This window comes from Hippocampus zosterae, chromosome 3, assembly GCF_025434085.1.
Source record: "Hippocampus zosterae strain Florida chromosome 3, ASM2543408v3, whole genome shotgun sequence".
Classification (NCBI taxonomy): Eukaryota; Metazoa; Chordata; class Actinopteri; order Syngnathiformes; family Syngnathidae; genus Hippocampus; species Hippocampus zosterae.
In genome coordinates, this window is record NC_067453.1 from 16,400,757 (window position 1) to 16,422,073 (window position 21,317).

The 21,317-nt window shown below is 41.5% G+C and overlaps 1 protein-coding gene across 9 annotated transcripts; it reads left to right on the top strand.

The window, feature by feature from the left end:
- The first annotated feature begins 5,806 nt into the window (after positions 1-5,806).
- Positions 5,807-20,163, top strand: neto2b (neuropilin (NRP) and tolloid (TLL)-like 2b). Of its 9 annotated transcripts, none has more exons than XM_052060269.1 (13): positions 5,807-7,560; positions 8,419-8,503; positions 9,532-9,884; positions 10,753-10,911; positions 12,021-12,269; positions 14,605-14,652; positions 14,733-14,860; positions 15,631-15,732; positions 16,678-16,804; positions 17,267-17,380; positions 18,621-18,751; positions 18,846-18,938; positions 19,385-20,163. In XM_052060269.1, the coding sequence occupies exons 3-13, from the start codon at positions 9,662-9,664 to the stop codon at positions 19,823-19,825; spliced, it is 1,815 nt and encodes a 604-aa protein (XP_051916229.1). In that variant the 5' UTR covers positions 5,807-7,560; positions 8,419-8,503; positions 9,532-9,661; the 3' UTR covers positions 19,826-20,163. The 9 variants fall into 9 exon arrangements, with proteins under 9 accessions (XP_051916229.1, XP_051916231.1, XP_051916237.1 ...); XM_052060277.1 differs by having other exon boundaries at positions 5,808-7,560; positions 9,828-9,884; XM_052060271.1 differs by lacking the exon at positions 8,419-8,503.
- The last annotated feature ends 1,154 nt before the right edge of the window (positions 20,164-21,317 follow it).

Consider the following 21,317-nt stretch of genomic DNA (forward strand, 5'->3'; position numbering starts at 1 on the left):
TGAGTACTGTATTTTGGTATCGATCCTATAGCAAGTGAACAGTATTACAGTAATTGTATAAATAGACTGATCCATACACTTTCTATAATTAAATTATATGCATCATCAAATGTTTCTGACTCTTAATTCATTTTCATGTCCTTCAAATGGTTTATTATGTTTCCTGTGTTTGTTATAACTAAAGGACAAAAGGCAAAGAAAATACAGTACTCCACAACAAATATAAAACAATTGTTCTTAATACTATGTGTGTTCATTGATGCAACCACAAGTTAACAGACTACGTGTGTGTGCATGTGTACTGTCAGGTGAAAAAGATTTCTCGTACAAGGCGCATGGCATCATCACCGCCTTGGTTTTCAGTCAAATGCTGCTTCTCAGTCTGCAATCTCATGTCCTCCTTCTCCTCATAGGTGCTCCCAGCGTAAGGCACAGTCTCCATGTCAGTAACATCCAAGTCTATTTCTGAGACGTAGGTGTCTACACGCGCCGCCTCCCCCTCATCTGGAGTCTCCAGCTTCTCCGCATTTTTTATTGTGGAAAAACTTTTTCCAGCAGCATACTCCAGTTTGGATTGAACCTGTCGTGGAAGGAAAGGTATTCTTTTGAAATTTGTGGCCATTCTGCCTTTGCCTGGTTAATAATGCTCAAATATTGGACCTGGTGGGATACATATTGGGCTGGTACAGACATAAAGACACTCAGATTGGTTTTGAACCAATTTAGAGGATTCGTTTAAATGTGGCTTCTCCAAAAATATGTCCTTGAAATGTATTTATTCTTGCATTTTAAACAATGGGTAAATTACAGCAAATCACACAAAAACTATGACAATTTTTTTTCACTCACGCAGTTTAGTTTATTCATTATCGTATTTATCAATGAAATGAAAAATCAACACATTTTTTCTTTTATTCATTCATCTGATTGAGTACCGGTACATTGGGAAATCAAAATATTCACAATAATAAAAGTATTCCTTTTCTTTATTAATTTTCCTTTTTAAATAATCTGATGATCAAATATTCATTCCGTTCCATTCGCCGTTTCTCCTGTGCAGGAGTGTATGTGTTTTATCATTTAGAATTAAATTAATTGTCAACACAACAATTAAAATGAGATTGGATAATTTTATTAAGAAGAACAATTCTTTTTTTAAAAACCTCATCTCCAAATACACTTTGTTTTAATTCAGTGTGGGCCCTTGAGTATAAAAAAAAACCTTGCCCACGTGTTGACGTTTTGTCTAAACAAACAAACAAACAAACAGACAACGACAAAAAACACAGGAAATGGCGTCACCTGCTGGCCGGATAAGGCGGATACATGCTGGTGGCCAAGATATGCCCCTGCCGCTTCGAGCAACTCTTTCTCGTTCATGCAGTAAACAACAGCCCTAGAAAATGACGAACATAAACAATGAAAGAAAAAAATGACTATACTTTGATGCATGCTCAATTTTGACTCGCTGACGTGAGTTACCGCGTGGCTTTCTTTTTCCTTGTGGTATTCAGGGGCTGCTTTTTCCTCCGCTCGTCCTCCTTTTTAGACATCCACAACGGCAAAGCGCGGCGTTGCTCACACATCTTGTTGTCGCCGTCCGCTTTAGTTATTTTTGCGGGAGCATTTGCTCTTTTAGGGCTTCATTTTCTTATGTTTATATGCCCAACGGTTTCGGTGGGAGGGGGAAAAACGCATGGCGATTCGCGACAAAGGAAATGACGCATGTGGACACGGAAGTATTCCTAAACGTCATTTCCATGTATGAGCGGTCGCCATATTAGGGTAGTCATTATATCCCCGTTAAACTGTAAAAGTCACACTGTAGCTGCACATATTAATAAGTGTGGCAGCTTGACCAGTAAGCGCCCGTGACAATACAACACCTATTTAACACAATACATATAAAGTGAAATAGAAAATACTAGATTTTGGGGCGGGAGGGTTTGAAATGTGAATGTTTCAAAGCACTTTATGCTGACAGGGATTCAGCATATGTATTTTTTTTCTCCCTTCATGACACAAATCTGGATCCAACTGTGACTTTTTGCTCCAAAGCTCTCAGTCTGTCAGGACTTTTAATTATGCCGCTAAAGCCTCTTGCGACAAGTGCTTAGGCCTTGATTGCAAAGAGCAGCTTTGCATATTGGACTAAATTTAAGAGTGAAGAAGGAAAAAAAGGAGCGACCCAGTAGGTCCTTTTCATTTAAAACGCTTCATGCCAGAGCTGAAATATTGAATTATTTATTTTGTAACTGGACATCTGTCAAAGCACGCCACCACTGACCTAAATATTCCCACCACTGATTTTTTAATGCCACCAAACACCAGTAAACGGATGACAATTTCGACATATTTCTACTTGGAATAAACACCAGCATACTGTCCTCATCCAAACAATTAGTGATTAATGAAATACAAAAATGAAAATTTGAAAGGAGCACGAAGCAAAGTGTCGTAAGTCTGTTTATCCTTCTCTAGGCTTGATGCCACATGCGCAGATCAGGCTGGACTAAGATTTCTTTTTTTTTTTTTTTTTTTTTTGCACAAGGAAAAAGCTTGTTGTTGCTCCCCAGCCCAAAATTTGTGGGCCAAACATGATGGGGAAAAAGGTCATCTAAATCTAGTGACATGACATCATGATCCTTGCTGTCAAACTGATCGTTGCAGTTTTTATTTGTTTTGTTTTGTTTTTAAACACAAAAAATATATGTTGATGTTGGAGCACATACAGGGGACATGTTAAGGAAAAAAACTGTTTCTTGGAAAAATTATGTTTTCCAGTAATATTATAGTTATAATTGCTATTGTACCTGTGTTTTGAAAGTAAAGTGGGGTGTCTGTGGCTTCGAAATTTCCAGGAGCAGCCAGTGAGTGGGGCAATCAATCATTGTCATCAATCATCAATCAATATCCTCCAAATATCCACACTTTCTCCTTTATCATTGTTTCTTTTCCAATCGTGTTTTTGTGGCTTAATAAAAGTTATACGGTCCAGTGTATTGCATGCTGAGTCTCAAAACATGATTCAAGGTTGCAGTTTTTTCTGTCGCAGCAAGAAGATGAATGTCCTATGCTCAATCGCATGGTGTGCGACAAGATTTGTCAACTGTAATTTTCTCAAAACGGTCCATTTTAGTTGGAGCTACATTGCTCACTGCGTGGCGGGCTCGTGGTGCAGCCTGAGTTTTTGCTTACTGGAAATTTGACCTCATTGTTAAAAGGACGAAAGGTTGTAAACAAATAGTTGAATTTCTGGAAAACCCGCCCACCTGAAGTCTTCAATTACACAACCAAGTAAGTCTTTTGTGAGCTGCCTATTTCCCTGAATCTGTCTTTAAACAAGCTGTTATGAATTTCATAACTTGTGATGTACCAGTGGGGCTAATTAACATAATCCGCCCAGTCACAGAAATGTTTTGGCAGCGAGGATGCGATAAAATTTATTATTTTGAAGGAACAGTATGACATAGGGAAAAAAAGATGTCAGAGTCAAAGGTTAAGCAGAGTTGCAATGTTAGCAGATTAGCATTGGATAAAATGATCAGCAAAGAAAACAGTGTGCAGTAATTTCAATTTAAAAGAAGAATGTATTTATTTTCATCACATTAAATTCTATTTTATTATGTTTTCATACAATACAGTAGTATTTTTGTTCATTAGAAATGACAAGATTTTTTGGGGAGAAATGCTGGAATGGGTTCCTGGTGTTTTGCTGGAGAAAACAGAATTGCTATAAAACAAAATGTAGATAAAAGGTTGGTCACAGACCTATATGTTTGAAGGCATTGTCGAATGACCTGAGTTGAACTGGACAACTTACAGGTGAAAAGGTCAAACAAAAGAGTCACTTTCGGCAGCTTCCTCCTAACTGGGGGCAAGCACACTAATCTTTCCGCTCGTCTTCTGGGGCTTAACTCCAGTTTTGATTACGGTTCTCCGCCATTGGCATCTGGCCCACAAATGCTAGTGATTGGCCATATGGTGTCCGGCTTGCAGATTTAGGAAGTTTGGCGTGCTTTAAATTAAACAGGATGTCTCTGTTGGTGATTGAAGTCCTTAAGGGCGAAAGATTTGATGATTTGCGAAACAACAGTGAAAACCACCAAATGAAAGTCTGATGAAAGAAAAGATGTGATCCACTTGGCTTCAAAATTTTTATGCGCATGTAAATGGTAGTGAGATTGACCTTGTCTTGTCCACAAGAAACACGAGTGATTGCAAAGTAGATGTTTTCTGTTGGATTGAAGGGAAAAAAAACAGCCTGTAAAGCTAAAATGATTTGTTTGTGATCAGTGGTTATTGCGGTCAGAGAGATTAAGAATGCAGTTTGGCAGCGTTCCATATCGAAATCTATGCAAGATTGTTTGTGTTTACCCTTGGAGAGTCCCAGGACGGGTCAAGCTGACTCTTATGTGAACACTGATGGGTTTTATTAAGAAATTAAAATGGAAATAAACATCTAGTGAAGGAATATTTGACAGCAAAGCACAATTGTGGGCACACTCAAAAGTAAACACCAATACAAATCATGAATACCTGGTAAATAAACAAAGAGTTTTATGAGGGTGTTTTTTTTTTGCAAGAATAAAGTCCAAATATTATGAAAAATGAATTTTACACGGATAAAGTCAACAACAAACATTTCTTTTATTTTCCTAACTTTTTGCCTTCATTCTTACAACACGACAACTTTTTTTTCCTCTTCACATTATGACCTGCTTTTAAAACCGCAACTTCTGTTGTCTTACAAAGCACAGCCTTTCTCAGCCTTTCTCATTATGACTGTATTTTTATCGTAATCCAATTTTAATTTTAAACTTGAACTATAACTTTTGTCTCAAAATTATAGCTTTTTGGAATACAACTTTCTTCTCATATTATAACTACGTTGTAAAATAACGTTATTTTTTTTATCAAACGTAAAACTTTTCTCTGTGAATTTTTTTCTTTCATAATATAACGATATTGTTCTGTAACATTTTGACATAATTCTGGTTTTTCCTCTCCCCTCCTTGATACTCCTTTACAAAACCCTTCAGCTGTGTCACATTCAGAAATTAACTGTAATCAGAATAATAAAAGCAAGTCAAAGTACAAAAATGTATCGGGTTTGTGGAAGAACATCTGCAGGAGCAAGAGAGCAAAGCGGATGATGTTGGTGGCGTCCGAATGACTTTTCCCTCACAAGCCGATTGGACAGTCCGTTGTGTTGCAGCACAGCAGCAAAGCGGACTGCCGGATTCGGTCATGGCCAGTTGACGTCACTGTGCTCAGGCAGAGTTGAAAAAGTTGGACCTTGACGCTTACATTAACAACCGCCTCAATCCATATCTCAACCGCGGTTGACAGACTCTATGTAATCTCCTGCCATTGACATCGAATTTATATAGTGTTGTCATCTTTGGAGTTTGAAAAAAAAAGTCAGAAACCTAGTTTGACAAATTAAGGAGTTAGAAAGTATAGTTTTCAAATGGAGAAAATAAAAGTAAAAAGTTGCCCAAAAAGTACATACTCATGTTAAATACCAATTCCGCAAAGATATACTGTATTAGTATCGGAACTTTGTGACTTTCCATCACCAGCGGCCCATTTAACGTGTACCCCAGAAAAGTGGCTAATTTTATCTGGGCACAAGTCTGACAGCTTCCAGCCAGATTCGACACCATCCTATTGATCAACCTCAAACATTTTATCCATCCAATTTCTTCATCTCATCGTAGCCAGTCGCAAAAGCTACTCCATGAAGTGAGTTCACATTGCATTATAAGAATAGCTTGATGCAGTAAGAATTGGGGAAGGATACATTTCATGTTAACGAACCTGCGGGCCATCACGTACCTGCGACTTGGTTCGAGTCTTTCCTTGTCTGGGAAGACCTCACTTTGCAGCAGCCCACGATAGGGCGAGCAAGAAGTGCACTTTCTCATCGAACCATCGGTTGTGAGATGCCGATTTTTTTGATATATTAAAGCATGTGTACATTGTTACAAGTGGTTAGCGCATCGACCTCACAGTGCAGAGGTACCGGGTTCGATTCCAGTTCCGGCCTTCCTGTGTGGAGTTTGCATGTTCACTCCGTGCCTGTGTGGGTACTCCGGTTTCCTCCCACATTCCCAAAACATGCGTGGCAGGCTGATTGAACACTCAAAATTATCCCTAGGTGTGAGTGTGAGCGCGGATGGTTGTTCATCTCTGTGTGCCCTGCGACTGGCGAGCAACCACTTCAGTGTGTCCCCTGTCTACTGTCCGAAGACAGCTGGGATGGGCTCCAGCATACCCCGTGACCCTTGTGAGGAATAAAGTGGTTCAGAAAATGGATGGATGGACGGATGGCTGTATATTGTTGCACCCATGTTTTGCTGGTGAAAATTGACAGCAACAAATGTTCCTGATGACCAAGCAATCAGAGAATGAAAAAAAATGCTCATGTCATTCAGGTCTAGAGCTCTAGGCCTGCGAGAATGAATTTAGATTAGTTCAAGAAATCGAATTTAATTGAAGATACATGGACTCGTGCTACTGAATCTAAAGGCAATGGGCAGGTTGTGTGATTTGGTGAGCAGGAACCGGACCCTTCTCACCTTGATTTCGTCAACTTATACATACGCTTTGTCACAACAGTACTGCATTAGTATTCCTCACACTTACCCGCTGTTGCGTTGGCTCACAAAGGGGGTTTCAAACATTTCCGGCAGCCACACAGGAAGAGAGACCGCAGCAGGAGGAAGGAGGATTTTGTCTCACTTTTAATCCCTTAGTTCATCAACGTCTGCTTTCTAGGCACCTGATTACATCACACCCAGCAGGCAAGACCCCACGGGGTTGCCGTGGTGATGGCATTTGTCCTTAATGCCTCTTGGCTTACTTTTCTTTTGAACGTTATCTGGTTTTCACTAATGCCAAGAGTGGATCACTCACGGTGGCAGTCGCAGTGTCACAGCTGGTGTTCATAGAAACCCTCTACAAGTCCCACAGACTTAGTTGTCTTGTCTCCAATGTCACCCATCTTATATTGAGTTGGTTTGAAACACAATTTTGGGAGATCTCAATGTGAGGTCCAACAGACATTTTCACAATGTTCACAAATACCCCTGGATGTGAATAACTGGACTCACTCTCTACCACCAGGACTTACCCCTTATGCCTCTTGTTGACAAACATGGTCAAAAGGTCTTATAAATGGGGCACAACCATGCAGTGTAATGCCTAAATACAGTATTGGTCTGGCTGTACTTGCGTGATCTCTCTCTCTTGGTTTAAAGCCCTCTTGTAGCATCCTCCTCCTCCTTCTCTCCTCCTCCTCCTCCTTCTTGTCATCGCTCTTCCTCACATCACTCGCGTACTGATTCAATATCTTGACTCGTGTGATGTGCGAGTATCAGTTTCCTTCCTCCGGTAGGGCGCACATCTGCTGGCGTCGGGGAATATTAGGAGGAAAACGAGTCTTCATCTTCATCTGTCACGTATCAATGACATTGGCGTAGACATGTGGATTGTCGCTCGGGTTTTCATATAAAAGCCAACACTCAACACTCCCAGCTGAGAAGATGAATGTAGGTGAGTAAGACATTCATTACTTGTATTTTCTTTTCTGGTTCAATCAGAATTGAGCAGTTGCTAGTTAAGTGAGTAGCACCTTTGATCTTTATATCAAGGTGTTGTTGGTCTTGAGCTCAGCAACAATGTGTAACAGCACTTGCCTTTTTTTTGTACAGACAAAAAAAGATGAATTGAAAATGTTCTTTTTGGGCGCCTATTTGGTCACATGTTAAAAAAGTAACGAAGATATTAATTTCATGATGGTGTGGTTGGTTGTGCAGCATGGTTTAAACATACTTATGTACATACATACACCAAGTTTAAACAAGACAAAAAGAAAATCAATTAGGAGAAATGCAACTCGAACCAAAAACAATGTGGCACATGCTCAGAACCATAATCCGGTTTGTTCCGAAGGCTCATTTGATTTGACTTCCCATTTGATTAGCTGTTCAACTGATTTGTTCAACTGTGATTCAAATTTCAAATCGCAACAAAACTACTTTCCCATTCTTGACCACTCATGGAAACAAGTTCCAGAATTTCACACAATGTACTACAGTTCACTCTTGTTCGGCTACGTTGCCCTCTCTGAAGCGGGTAAGTTACCCAAAATGTTAGAAACAACAGTCATTGGTAAACTGGCCATTTCCATAACAATGCAAACTACAGGCAAACTGAAATCATATGAGAAACTTACTTGATGCATTTGTCGTATTGACTCTTACTGGACCACAAAAGTGCACCTAATAGTGTCACAAAATGTGTTTTTGGTTTTCCAGAGGCATGATTCAGAGTGCTAGCTTTGAATTTCAATGCCGTCGGACACATCATTGAGATGTTATTGAAAAGTTGCGATGCGCTGTGTGTGTGCAGTGGGTCAGCATCACATGGCACGGTGGCAGCAAGCCGCAGCACATTTCAGCACCGCCGGGCATCCTGCTCTACACTAAAAACAATGGTATGTTGATTTTTCTCGATCTTTTTTTTTTTTTGTTGAGTGGTTGCATGAAATAAAATCATCAGGATCCATACACATTTTTCAGGTAAACTATATCTATACTGAAAAACACATCTAAAGCCAGATGATTGTGCAAGTACTCGACAAAATAAAATTGAGTAAAATCAACATACCATTTTTCCCCCCCGTGGATTTGGGTCAGATTTCTGTGGGGTGTGGCAAATGTGGAACAACGTGTGATTGCTGGGCTCTTTTGATATTTTTTGCTGCCTTTGCACATGAGGCTCATCTCAGGAGGCATACAACATTGCAACTTGAGAGATCTTCCGACGACTGAGTAAAACAACACATTTTCATTAAATGACTTAAAACAAGAACAACACAACAGCTACCGTAAGCTTGAAAATTATCCATACAATGAGTAAACTACAACTGTGAAGGAAGTTTGACGACCCTCCATGAACCAGTACAGTACAACGGAGTTTGATGACCTGCAATACAATCAGCACGAGTTTGATAATTGGCCTTAAAATGAGTACAACAACAAAGATTGACGACTTGCCACACAACGAGTAGAGTACAACAATGATGTAAAAAAAAAAAAAAATACATGTTAGGTTCACTGAAGACTCTAAATCAGGTGTCACCAACATTTTTGAGGGTGAGAGCAACTTCATGTGTACCGATTGTGTGAAGGGCTACCAAATTGATACACGTCTGAAATAACATATTTGTCCAAAATACCTTCAATAATATGAGGATGTGTTATTTTTAATACTTGATGATTTAAATTGTCAGACTTTGATCGTGTTTCGAAATGTCTCACAGTACTGCCAATGTTTGCATTTTTAAATCATAATTTCTACTAGCAAATCACAATGTCCAGGCACTGGCGGGCTACTCAAGTGGTCTTCACGGGCTACCTGGTGCCCGCGGGCACCATGTTGGTGACCACTGCTCTAAATTGTCCAGAGCTGAATGGTTGTTTGTGTATGCTGTATGTGCCACTGTGAATGACTGGCGAGAAGTTCAGGTCCAAAGTCAGCAGGGATCCATCCCAGTTTTCCGATGACCCGAATGAGGATGAGAGCCACAGAAAATGGATGGTTGGATAATAAGGAGGAAAAAAAGAAAGCCGAGTGAGACTTAAGCAAGCAGATGGCACAAGTGTTCTGTGTTCATTACTTCCCTTTGGATTCCGTCCTGTCATATACATCCAGAGCCAAAGACAACAAGGAGAGACACACAAATCCAGTTAAGTGCTGTCTGGCTTCCCTTTATTCCCAGCTTGTCCTCACACGCTCTCTGTGGCCTTCCTTTACAGTCTGGATGCTTCTCCTTTTCATTCAGGAGGGATTTGCTCTGGCTCAGAAGACTGCAGGTAAGATTGCAATCTTCATTCAGTCAGTATTCTTGCATTGTTGAAAAGAGATGCGCATTATCATTCACGTCCCATCATTTGTTTTTTTATATGTATTGTCGCTTCCAGGGATATGCTGTAGACCCCTGGATAACATGCAAAATAGTGGAAATGTCAGCAAAGCGGCTCTTGTGGCTTGTAAAGAATTGCCTTTGGGTCCGGGTTTTACCTCAAGACCCCAAATTTGCTAAATATCGCAGCGAATAGTAATGTCGACGAATCGATTCCTTCGATTAACTGTGTTCATTAGCCAAGGATAACAACTTTAAAAAACCCTCTTATCTACGTATATTTGTTTAGATAAAAGTATGTTTTTTCATTGTATCAAGTTATCATAGTGAGTATTGTATATAATTGACAATGAAAATATATCTTTATTTTTGACTTTTATACTTCGGTACATAGTTTCATCCAAAAACTATTGGAATGGCAGGGTCAATTCCCTTGTTTGTGTTGTATATTGAAGACATTTGGCTTCCAGATCATCGTTGTCACCGTATGGCATATGGAAACCCAGTGGGATATATCTGTCTTGCATACCATTCCAAATCTGACCAGAAATATTAGGCCTACGCACTTTGTAATACAGAAAAGTGTAAGTGCAACTAATGCTATGTCTGCCATCTCCTGGTGAATGGTGATATTACAACTTAAAACTATGATCCACACCTGTATACTCGCAGTCCGGCACACTCAGATTTGCATTTTATTCTGTTTCTTTATGTTTTGTATTTCACCCCGCCTTTTGTACATGTCGCCCACGGGCCACGAGTTGTTCGTCCCAGCATTAGAACCTCAGTTGCATCTTGTGCTCTGTGTTACTGTGCAGATGATGGTGGCGCATCCAAAGGGCTCAAACCCTCTCAGAGGCCACCACGTTCTCGCCACTGTGGAAACTGGATACGACACACAGACGGCGGCAGCTTCAGCTCCCCAAACTACCCCAACACCTACCCCCCCAACAAGGAGTGCTTGTATGTGTTAGAAGGTACTGTACATACATGACAAAGTAAAAAAAAATGCACCAAAAGTGCATGTGGACAAACAAATGTGGCAAAGACAGACTGTAACAACTCAGGCTAAACTTACAGTTGGTCCACCCCACAATATTAGTACCTCCTTGGATGAAATGGACTACGACTATCCTATTTATATAGGGGTTTGGCGTCATCTTGTGACTCTGAAGGAGCACATAAAACATGAATTGGTGATTTTTTTTTCAGTTTAAAAAACGTGAGCTAGCTTCACCCCATAAAACAAACAAACCTGCGATTAGTTGAATTGAAACATCCATCAATTTTCTCATCTGTTTATCCTCATGAGGGTGCTGGAGCCTATTCCAGCTGTCTTTGGGCAGGAGGCGGGGGAGTGGGACGCCCTGATCTGGTTGCGAGCCAATCATAGAGAACACATAGACAAACAACCATTCACGCTCGCACTCACACCTACAATTTAGAGTGTTCCATTAACCTGTCATGAACGTTTTCGGAATGTGGGAGCAAACCAGAGTACCCAGAGAAAACCCACACAGGCACAGGGAGAACATGTTAACTCCAAACAGGAAGGCCGGAGTCAGAATCGAACCCTGCACTTATGCACGGTGAGGCGGACGTGCTAACGTGTCGATCACTGTGTGGCCTGAATTAAAACACTGGGCAATAAATTGTGACTACACTCATGTCAGGAAAAGGCCACTAGAACAGTGGAACTTTATGTGCTGTTTATCAGAAACAATGGTGGCAGTTGTGTGCTGACGTCTATTTTACATACCGGTACACTGGAACAGGGTTGATTAATTTTGAACACATCTGCACCCCTAGTTAAAACAGGGAATGCACATTTGTGCAACTACTTCGACTTAGCTGTTTACTTTCTTTCTCTTAACTTTTATCTTCTACTCTGGGAGTGAAGTTGGTTCAAAGCAGTGCAGTCCCAACCCAGTCTTCAAGGGCTGCTATCCTGCTTGTTGTCACTCCAACACACCTCATTATAATGATCAGCATTGTAATTAGGCTTCTTCAGAGCTTGCTGATGAGGATACCTGGTTTGAAGGGAAATAAGTTTGGTGCCATAATGACCCTGTAACTCACTCCGCAGCATTCCCCCGGCAGAGGATCGAGCTGCAGTTCAACAAGTCCTTCTACATCGAGGCGTCCTTCGAGTGTCGCTTCGACCACATCGAGGTGCGCGATGGCCCCTTCAGTTTCTCACCGCTCATTGACCGCTTCTGCGGCGCCACCTGCCCTGGGCTGGTCCTCTCCAGTGGACGCTTCATGTGGATCCGCTTTTATAGCGATGAAGAACTGGAGGGGATCGGTTTCCACGTCCGCTACAGCTTCACTGCAGGTGATCACTTGTTTTAATCATTTTGGCGCTTGATATATACTTATTATTAAAAAAAAAAAATCTGTCAGATTTTTCTCTTTCCGCATTTCTAAACAAATTCACATCCTTTAACATTAAAAAAATAATCTGCTCTGCTTTTCTACAATTCAGTTAATTCAACAGCATTTTATTTCAGAATCAATTCACATGCGATTTCTCCATTAAATTTCTCATCTAGTTCAGGGATGTCAAACTCATTTCTGTCGTGGGCCACTTTGGAGTTACGTCTTCCCTCAAAGGGCCGTTATGACAGTGACACCAAATAAATGTTTCATCATCTCATCGTGTTATTACTTGTACACAACAAATTGATGTATTATTAGTTTTGAGAGCAGTCCACGGTAATAGTTTGTTCAATTATCATTCAACTGAACATAACTGAACTGAGCGCAAACTGGGTAGCAAAATTATTGCAAAATCTCAAGATTATTTATTTATTTATGTGTGACAAGTTGATATTTTGGTACATATTTGAGCAAGGATCATGGAAGTTGACACACATGGCTTGCTTTGGCAGGCCACATAAAATGATGTAGTGGGCCGGATCTGGCCCCTGGGCCTTGAGTTTGACACAAGTGATCTAGTTGGTTATTTTGACGTGTTGCTCTTCCTTGCATTTTCTCTTCTAACCCCAGTTACGTTTGTGCAAGTGTTCCCTCACCACTTCCATGAATCTAATGTCTGGTTTTCCTCTTTGCCTCCGACATGTCAACTCTGATTCTACCATCCTTCTACCAAGAATACCAGTGCCCCTCCTGTGTACATGTCCAAACCATCTCAATGTGGCTGCTTCAGCTAAGCATAAGTGTCAAACTCAGGTCCTGGAGGGCCGCTGCCTTGCATGTTTTCCAAGTCTCCCTGTTGCAACACACCTGATTCAAATGATCAGATCATCAGCAAGCTCTGCGGAAGCCTGACGTTGAACCTGTTCATTTGAATCAGGTGTGTTGTAACAGGGAGACTTGGAAAACATGCAGGGTAGTGGCCCTCCAGGACCTGAGTTTGACACCTTAGCTGCTAAGGCTTCAAAGCTTCCTGTTCATGGTGTCCCACAGACAAGCTCATTCCTGAACCTGTGCATTCTCGTTATTGCAGTTCCTATTAAATATAGTTTGCACCTATCTCCTGCATTTACATGGCATGTAGACCGCAGCGCCTTGCTCTGTGCTGATTTTAAAGAGAATGAGCAGAGCCGCTTTTGTTGGATAGACCGGCAAACAATTTGGCTACGTTCTCTCCCACAACGGCACAAAACGTTACGTTCCAGCGGCGTCTGTCTTGGAAAACACCAAAAGCAAGAAAACCCCAATCACACAATGCAGTTAGACTTTGTGCTAGACTTGAGCTGGGCTGGACCAAAATACAGTATCATAGTTCACATTTTAAATAATTTTAACTGTCACTAAAAAGCGATTACTATGAAAGTCACATTTTATGAAAACTCTATGGAAATTAGGACTACACTTAGACTTCATTGAATCGTGTCTCTTTGCCGGTTGCGCACCAATTTTCCGAGGTTACACGTGGTGGGTGTGTCCTGAGTCAGGACGGGAGAATCATGGCCCCCCTGAAAGTGCTCAAAAAAGGCGTATAAGAAACCAACTTAAGCGCAAATGGGAGAATATGTCTCATAGTTAAGACTGTCAATCTGTTGTACACAAAAGTATTTGACGTACGTGTTGTTTGTGAATTAAATATTGCTTTAAGACTGTCATGATTGTTCTGTTTGTGACCAACAGGTGGCATTGGAGGGCTTCTCCCGTCGCACCTGTTCTGACCACCAACGAAGAACTTTTCCATCGCGTTCATAGCCACTCACAACTAGTTTTTCCTGTTTAAAATAATATCACCCTTTTAGATCAAAATTAACATCAGGAAGCTTAAGCTGTTGTATCGAGTTACAGCCAGCATCTTCAACTCTGCCACCTTCAGCACTGTCTCCTGTGTTCTGGTCATTGTTACCATCTTCGAAGCTTACAAAATGTCTGGTCTCCCTCCCGTGCCCTAAAATTCTCGACACTTTCCTCGTCCCTTTCAGTAAATATCTGTAATGTCTTCAGCTCTCCTCATTGCTTCGAAACAGTTGATCCCAAGTTGTTGAACTGCACTTTCTCAACCTCTTCTTGTAACCTGACGATTCTCTGAGCCTCCAATGTACTTTGTCTCACTTCTTCGGGGCATACCCCCACCTCTCTAGGTTCTCTACATTTTGCTGCCTACTCTCCCCACAAATAATGCTGCTAATTTGAAATGATTGCGAGAAACTCAAATGTACTCTCTTTTGTTCCATCCAAAGACCCGGAGTTCTATCTACATGTGGGGGGGCTCCTCAACCCCATACCAGGTAGTTTATAAATGACTAATCCATCAATGAAAACAATGCTGAGATTCAGTGGTCTACCTCCTTTCTTTCTCTTCCTCAAGATTGTCAGTTTGAGTTGTCCGGGGCTGACGGCCTGATCCGATCCAGCCAAGTGGAGGAGGAGTACAAGGTCAAGCCCGACCAGGCAGTGGACTGCATTTGGACCATACGCGCCCCGACTCACAACAAGGTGCAACCCATCTCTGGCAATGATTTGCTATTCACAAATTAAAGAGGTTTTTTTGCAGTTCAGAACGTAACACTTTTGCACGACACATGCTAAAACAGGGCGGCCCGGTAGTCCAGTGGTTAGCACGTCGGCTTCACAGTGCAGAGGTACCGGGTTCGATTCCAGCTCCGGCCTCCCTGTGTGGAGTTTGCATGTTCTCCCCGGGCCTGCGTGGGTTTTCTCCGGGTGCTCCGGTTTCCTCCCACATTCCAAAAATATGCATGGCAGGCTGATTGAACACTCTAAATTGTCCCTAGGTGTGAGTGTGAGCGTGGGTGGTTGTTTGTCTATGTGTGCCCTGCGATTGGCTGGCAACCGATTCAGGGTGTCCCCCGCCTACTGCCCAGAGACGGCTGGGATGGGCTCCAGCACCCCCCGCGACCCTAGTAGGGATCGAGCGGTACGGAAGATGAATGAATGAATGAATGACATGCTAAAACAGATAATATGGCTTTACTGTCGTAAATGTGCTGTGGAAAAAAAACAACCTCTCTGGCCACATCTTGTGCTTGTAATTAAATTTTCAATTTGTGCCCAAGCAAATACAAACAGTCAGAGACAGAAGACGTGATTGAGTCCTTTAGTGTGCACTTGTGGGCGCACTGAGAGCAGGCAATTCGAAATACATTAAGATTTTGGTCCAAATAATTTTCTTTTTTTTCACGGTTGTTAAAGTGGACGATGATGAATTAAAAACCTGAGTTCCTCTACGTTGTCATTACGTGTTGTAGATTTACCTGAGATTCTTGGAGTACCAGATGGAGAATTCCAACGAGTGCAAGAAGAACTTTGTGGCTGTGTATGATGGAAGCAACGCCATCGAAGACCTCAAGGTTATTCACAGACTTTGTTGGAACTCGTATCCAGACAAATATCAGATCAAATATGGCAAATATCCAGATTGCACCGCTAGTAAACAAAACCTGACACGTTACGCGACTAAGGCAGAGTGATTGAAAACATTTAAATGGCCTGAACGATGATTATTAGCCTTTCGCTTGAAGGTGAGCAGTGTCACTCAAAAAGAAGATTGTGTACCTGTCGTGCATCAAGTGGAACCCGAATGGGCCGCTGTGCAGACTAGGGTGTTCTGAATCTCGTTGTTTCCAAAGAGATCACCAGGTATCAAAGCTTTTCTGTTGCAGTCATCTTGTGTATGTGTGCGAGGGTTTTGACTTGTCCAGGGAATCCAAGCCAACAAGTATTTTAAAAAATTAGGATTTAGATGTCAAATACCCATTACAGTTTATCACCCGGTGTGCAGGTGAAAGTTGCTGACTGTATTTTCTTCACCAATATCCCACGTGTAGTGGGCCATAACACGTGGAAGGTACATTTCTTGGAACGTGAGGCAGAATGTTTGCCGTCATTAACATTCCAACAGGTAATTAGATTTAAATACAAACACAGTGAAAACTCAGTGGGATATAAAGATGATGTTAGCTCGGAGAGCAGTAATTATGCTTTGCTCAAATGACAACACAATAGACAAAGCAAGCTAACATTTTATGCATTGCTGTGAGAAAATATTTTCCACGAACCCAAAGAGGGAGGTTTCGCTTTGTTTGGGATCTTCTCTGTTCTATAATTTACAACATTCACTCGATTTATCCACCATATCCATAGAGACAAAATACAGCTTAAAGTACAGGACGTCAATTGTGTTCTGCTACAAATAACGCATCTGACAACTATTGTTTCAAACATACTGAAAAGAGCGATAAAAGATGACGAGGGCCTCTTTGGAAGAAAATGTTCTGTTGCTATGTTGTTTACAGGCCAAATTTTGCAGCACCGTGGCCAACGACATCATGCTGGACACCGGCGTGGGCGTGGTGAGGATGTGGGCGGACGAGAGCAGCCGACTCAGTCGCTTTCGGATGTTGTTCACCTCTTTCGCTGATCGTGAGCTGACAACTTTCATTCTTGACATGCAAGATGCACGACATGATGTTTTGAAAAAAATGCGAGAAAGGCTGGTTTCAACTCATTATGTCGTCAAACCATAGTTATGGAACTTGTCACAGCATACCGTCCGCGAACCTGGTTTCTGAGTTGGGTCACATGATATTTGCAATACAAGTGTGAGAGCAGCAGGTTGAAATTTGCCAAAAATATATAAATATCATCCCCGAGGGGCTCAACTCTGAGCCCCTCCGGGATGGCCGAGCTTCTCACTTTATTTCTAAGGGAGAGCTCGGACACCCTACGGAAGAAAACTCATTTCGGCCGCTTGTATCCGGGATTTCGGTCACGACCCATAGCTCGTGACCATTGGTGAGGATTGGAACATAGATCGACCGATAAATTGAGAGCTTCGTCTTTTGTTAATTCTCCTTTAACAATGCACTCCGTGTGTGTTGGCAGCTCCGTGTGTCGGCAGCACCTTCTTCTGTCACAGTAACATGTGCATCAACACTTCTCTGGTGTGCAACGGAATACAAAACTGTGTCTTTCCCTGGGATGAAAGCAACTGCAAAGGTTATATTTTGGATTGTTTTGTTGTTGATAAATTATCTATCCATCCATCCATTTTCTAATCCACTTCATCTTTACAAGGGTCACGGGGCATGCTGGAGCCTATCCCAGCTGTCTTCGGTCAGTAGGCAGGGGACACCATGAACTGGTCGCCAGCCATTCGCAGAGTACACATAGATGAACCATCCATGCTCACACTCACACCGAGGGAAAACTTAAAGTGTTCTATGAACCTGCCATGCATGCTTTTGGAATGTAGGAGAAAACCAGAGGACCCGGAGAAAACCCACGCAGGCCCGGGGAGAACATGCAAACTCGAACCAGGAATAGCTAGCATCCGTTACACTCTGGGGTGACATGGAGGTCGATTGGTTCACAGTGCAGAGGTTGTGGGTTCGATCCCGGCCCCAGCCTTCCTGTGTGGAGTTTGCATGTTGTCCCCGTGCCTACGTGGGTTTTCTCATGGTACAGTACTGCGGTTTCCTCCCACATTCCAAAAATATACAGGCAGGTTAATTGAACATTCTCTCTGTGTGACTGTGAGTGAGAATGTTTTCTCATCGATGTGTGCCTTGCAATTGGTTGGCAACCAGTTCAGGGTGTCCCCCAACTACTGCCCGAAGTCAGCTGGGATAGGCTCCAGCATGCCCTCAACTCTTGTGAGGATAAGCGGTTCAGATAATGGATGGATGCATATTATGCTCTGTCTTATTCATGCATACAGGAAGTCAATTGGCTGTCACAAAGTCATATTTGGTCATCGTCTTTTTCTGTTGTCTTCTATTTTTTCAAACTGATTATTGTTGCTTCGTATTTTTGAGTAATTATATTTTTTGTCAGTTTTGGATTTTACTAATGAGACTTTTTTTTCCAATTTTGTTTTATTCAGTTTTGTTAAATTAGTATTTTGTTCTTTTCTTAACCAGTGAGTGTCCCACCCCCAGCACCACTTTTTTTAAAAATTTTGGCTACAGTAATTTCTGACCCAGTCTCTTGCTCATTGATGAGTCATGAACACTGACCTTCACTAAGACAAGGAAGTCCTGCAGCTCGTTACATGTTCTTCTTAGATGAGCCATCGCTTCATTTTGTGGATAATAGCCTTTACATTTGTGAAGAGGGCAGATATTTTTTTTCCCACAACTGTACTTTCAATCCAGTATATGTTATGCCATTGTGCTGATATACTTAATGAAAGGTCCGTTGAGCGTGAAGGAGCATCCCGTGTTTTTTTGTCGCACAGAGAAGAAACAGAAAGGAATCTTCCAGCACATGACGAGAACTCACGGCACGGTGATCTGCGTGTCCACAGGCGTTGTCATGCTTCTCCTTGTCATCTCCATCTTGGTGCAGATCAAGCAGCCGCGCAAGAAGGTGATCACATGAGCTCATCTTCAAATCAAGACTGTCTTATCTTTCGAAAGGTTCTCCTCATGCTCAAATACCGATTGTGTTTTTCACATTTTAGGTGTTGGTACGCAAGAATAACTTGTTCCAGCGAGGGGACTACCACTCATCGTTTGAGCCTCCGCACTATGAACTCTTGACCCTCAGAGAAAAGGTTACTGTTCTAAACTTTTTGACTTGTTCAATGTGTATCAGGAGATTTAGAGCTTAAAAAAAGAAAATTTAATTTAGTTTAGTTTGAGAATTTGGATCTGCTTTGGTGGATTGGTGCATATCAATACAAATATATACTAAATCATAACAAATATACAAATGTATGTGCCGTATGTACATGCCTGTATTTACATTTCTATATTAATATGAAATGTGATAATGTAATAAATGTTATATGACCATCTGTATGAATGCTCCTTTTTTTTTTGGTATTGCCGATGTATCGGATTGGGATTCAATATCAGCAGATCAAACCAAAGACTTGGACATCAAAAAGTGTATTCAAGACATCCTCACAGGACACCGTTGTACATTATTTTTACATTAAGTTAAGTTTAAGTAAAACAATGTTAACTTCTGAGTGCTAGTTTTTTTTTTTTTTCACAGAAGCTGTCAGGGGACCAGGGAGATCTTTCAGAAGAGCTTCAGTCCCTACAAGCCTTGAGAAGGTCATCTTCAGGCTCACGCTGCGTTCATGAGCACCACTGTGGCTCTCAGGCCTCGCTCAACTCCATCAAAGGCGCTCACCGGGCGGCTCGCGGCTCTTTGGAGATCAGATCGATTCGAGGCGATGTCCAGAGGGCACCTCTTCTTTTGCGCGACTCTACCAGCAGCCTGCGCAAGAAAAGCTGGCCTAGCGTCAAAGCCGCCACCAGTTTCCACACGCAGTACAGCCTGGCAGAACGACACCACCGAGTCTTGGAGGACCACGAAGACGACCTTGGAGCGGGGGAAGGCGCCGGCTATGACATGTACCTACATAGGGCTGCCAATAGGAGAGGTCGCTACGAGATGGCCCAGCAGAGGTCTTTATCCATGGACTTTTAATCCAACTAAACCCACTAGAACTAAAACGCTACAATTTGTCAGCCTTCAGGGTTTTTTTGTGTTTTTTTTGTTGTTGTTTTTTTTGCTAAGTATGCATACTAAGTGTGTTACTTAGCATACATTTCATTAGCCAGGTTTACATGTGGATTTATTTTTTATCATTCTGATTGAATTCATTCTGATTGAAGATCTCTGGTCAACTGTTTTTATGTGATATTTATGTTTACATGTGCCATTATACGGAATAAGAACAGCGATTTTACAGCCGCATGGTAACCACAGATCGGTGTAAAGATCACATCATGTATGCACATTAAAAAACAAAGTCGTCAATTTCAGTCCAGCAGTTGAGATGGTTTTTGGACTTTTATTAAAAGAACAGCTTGAAGAAAAGAGGCTGCAAGTAGTTGAATCAAGCTGTGCCATCAAAGACTAGATCTTGTTGGAAGCCATTTTCAAGACATTGCCACGCCTTTAAGTCAAGATTTAGCTTCAGTGGCCGGACTAGGCCCAGAGGTTTCGGAGGACAGGCGCAGTTTTATTAAACACGTGAGTATGCATGCACACATGTACACACACGCGCATACACACACACACCCACACACATACACACACACACACACACACACACACACTTAAACTTTGTTTTTACTAATTTATTTGGACTTCATTCTCATTGTATGTTTGGTACCGCGACTTTAATTTATGCAATTAAGTCATTCCAATGCCCAAATAAAACACCACATCTTTTGTGTTTTTGAAGAGCAATATTAGTACATTGTATAAAAACATCATATAAGACAATGTAAACATTCTAAAATGTAATTACTGTCTCTACTGTAGGATTCACATGTTGTATCTGTGCCACTCAGGGGCCTGACCAAATTGAGCGATATCAGGAACGAGAGGCGGCTTGCTGACAGCAGCTTCTTGCGAGTGTTTTCATTTTGAATTTCGGTGTCTGACTCCGTGTAGTGTTCATTCAACGTTTGAAGGTGCATTAAGGATACAGCTGCATAGATGAATGAGCTCATAATTGATATTTTGGCTTGCAACAAATAAGCAAAAATAAAAATAATAATCGATCGAGCGATATTGATCGAGTGGAAAAAAATAGAAATTTGGTGGACTCATACATCAAGGTACAACTGTAGGCTTTGATTTGTATGATTGTGTGTGTATATATATATATATATATATATATATATATATATATATATATATATATATATATATATATATAAAATCATTGCAATGTGGCTCTAAATACCCGTATACTTTCTCAACAGTTTGCGTAAGACAACGCGGCAGCAGTCTTTGCACAGCCTCCATCTGATCTTGTCTCTCTCCCATCCTTGGTTCCAATATATATATATATATATATATATATATACTGTATATATATATATATATATTAAAAAATCCTCATCTCACCCCTCGGGTGGTGTCCGTCCCTCATTCAGCTCGGGTCCTCTACCAGAGGCCAGGAAGC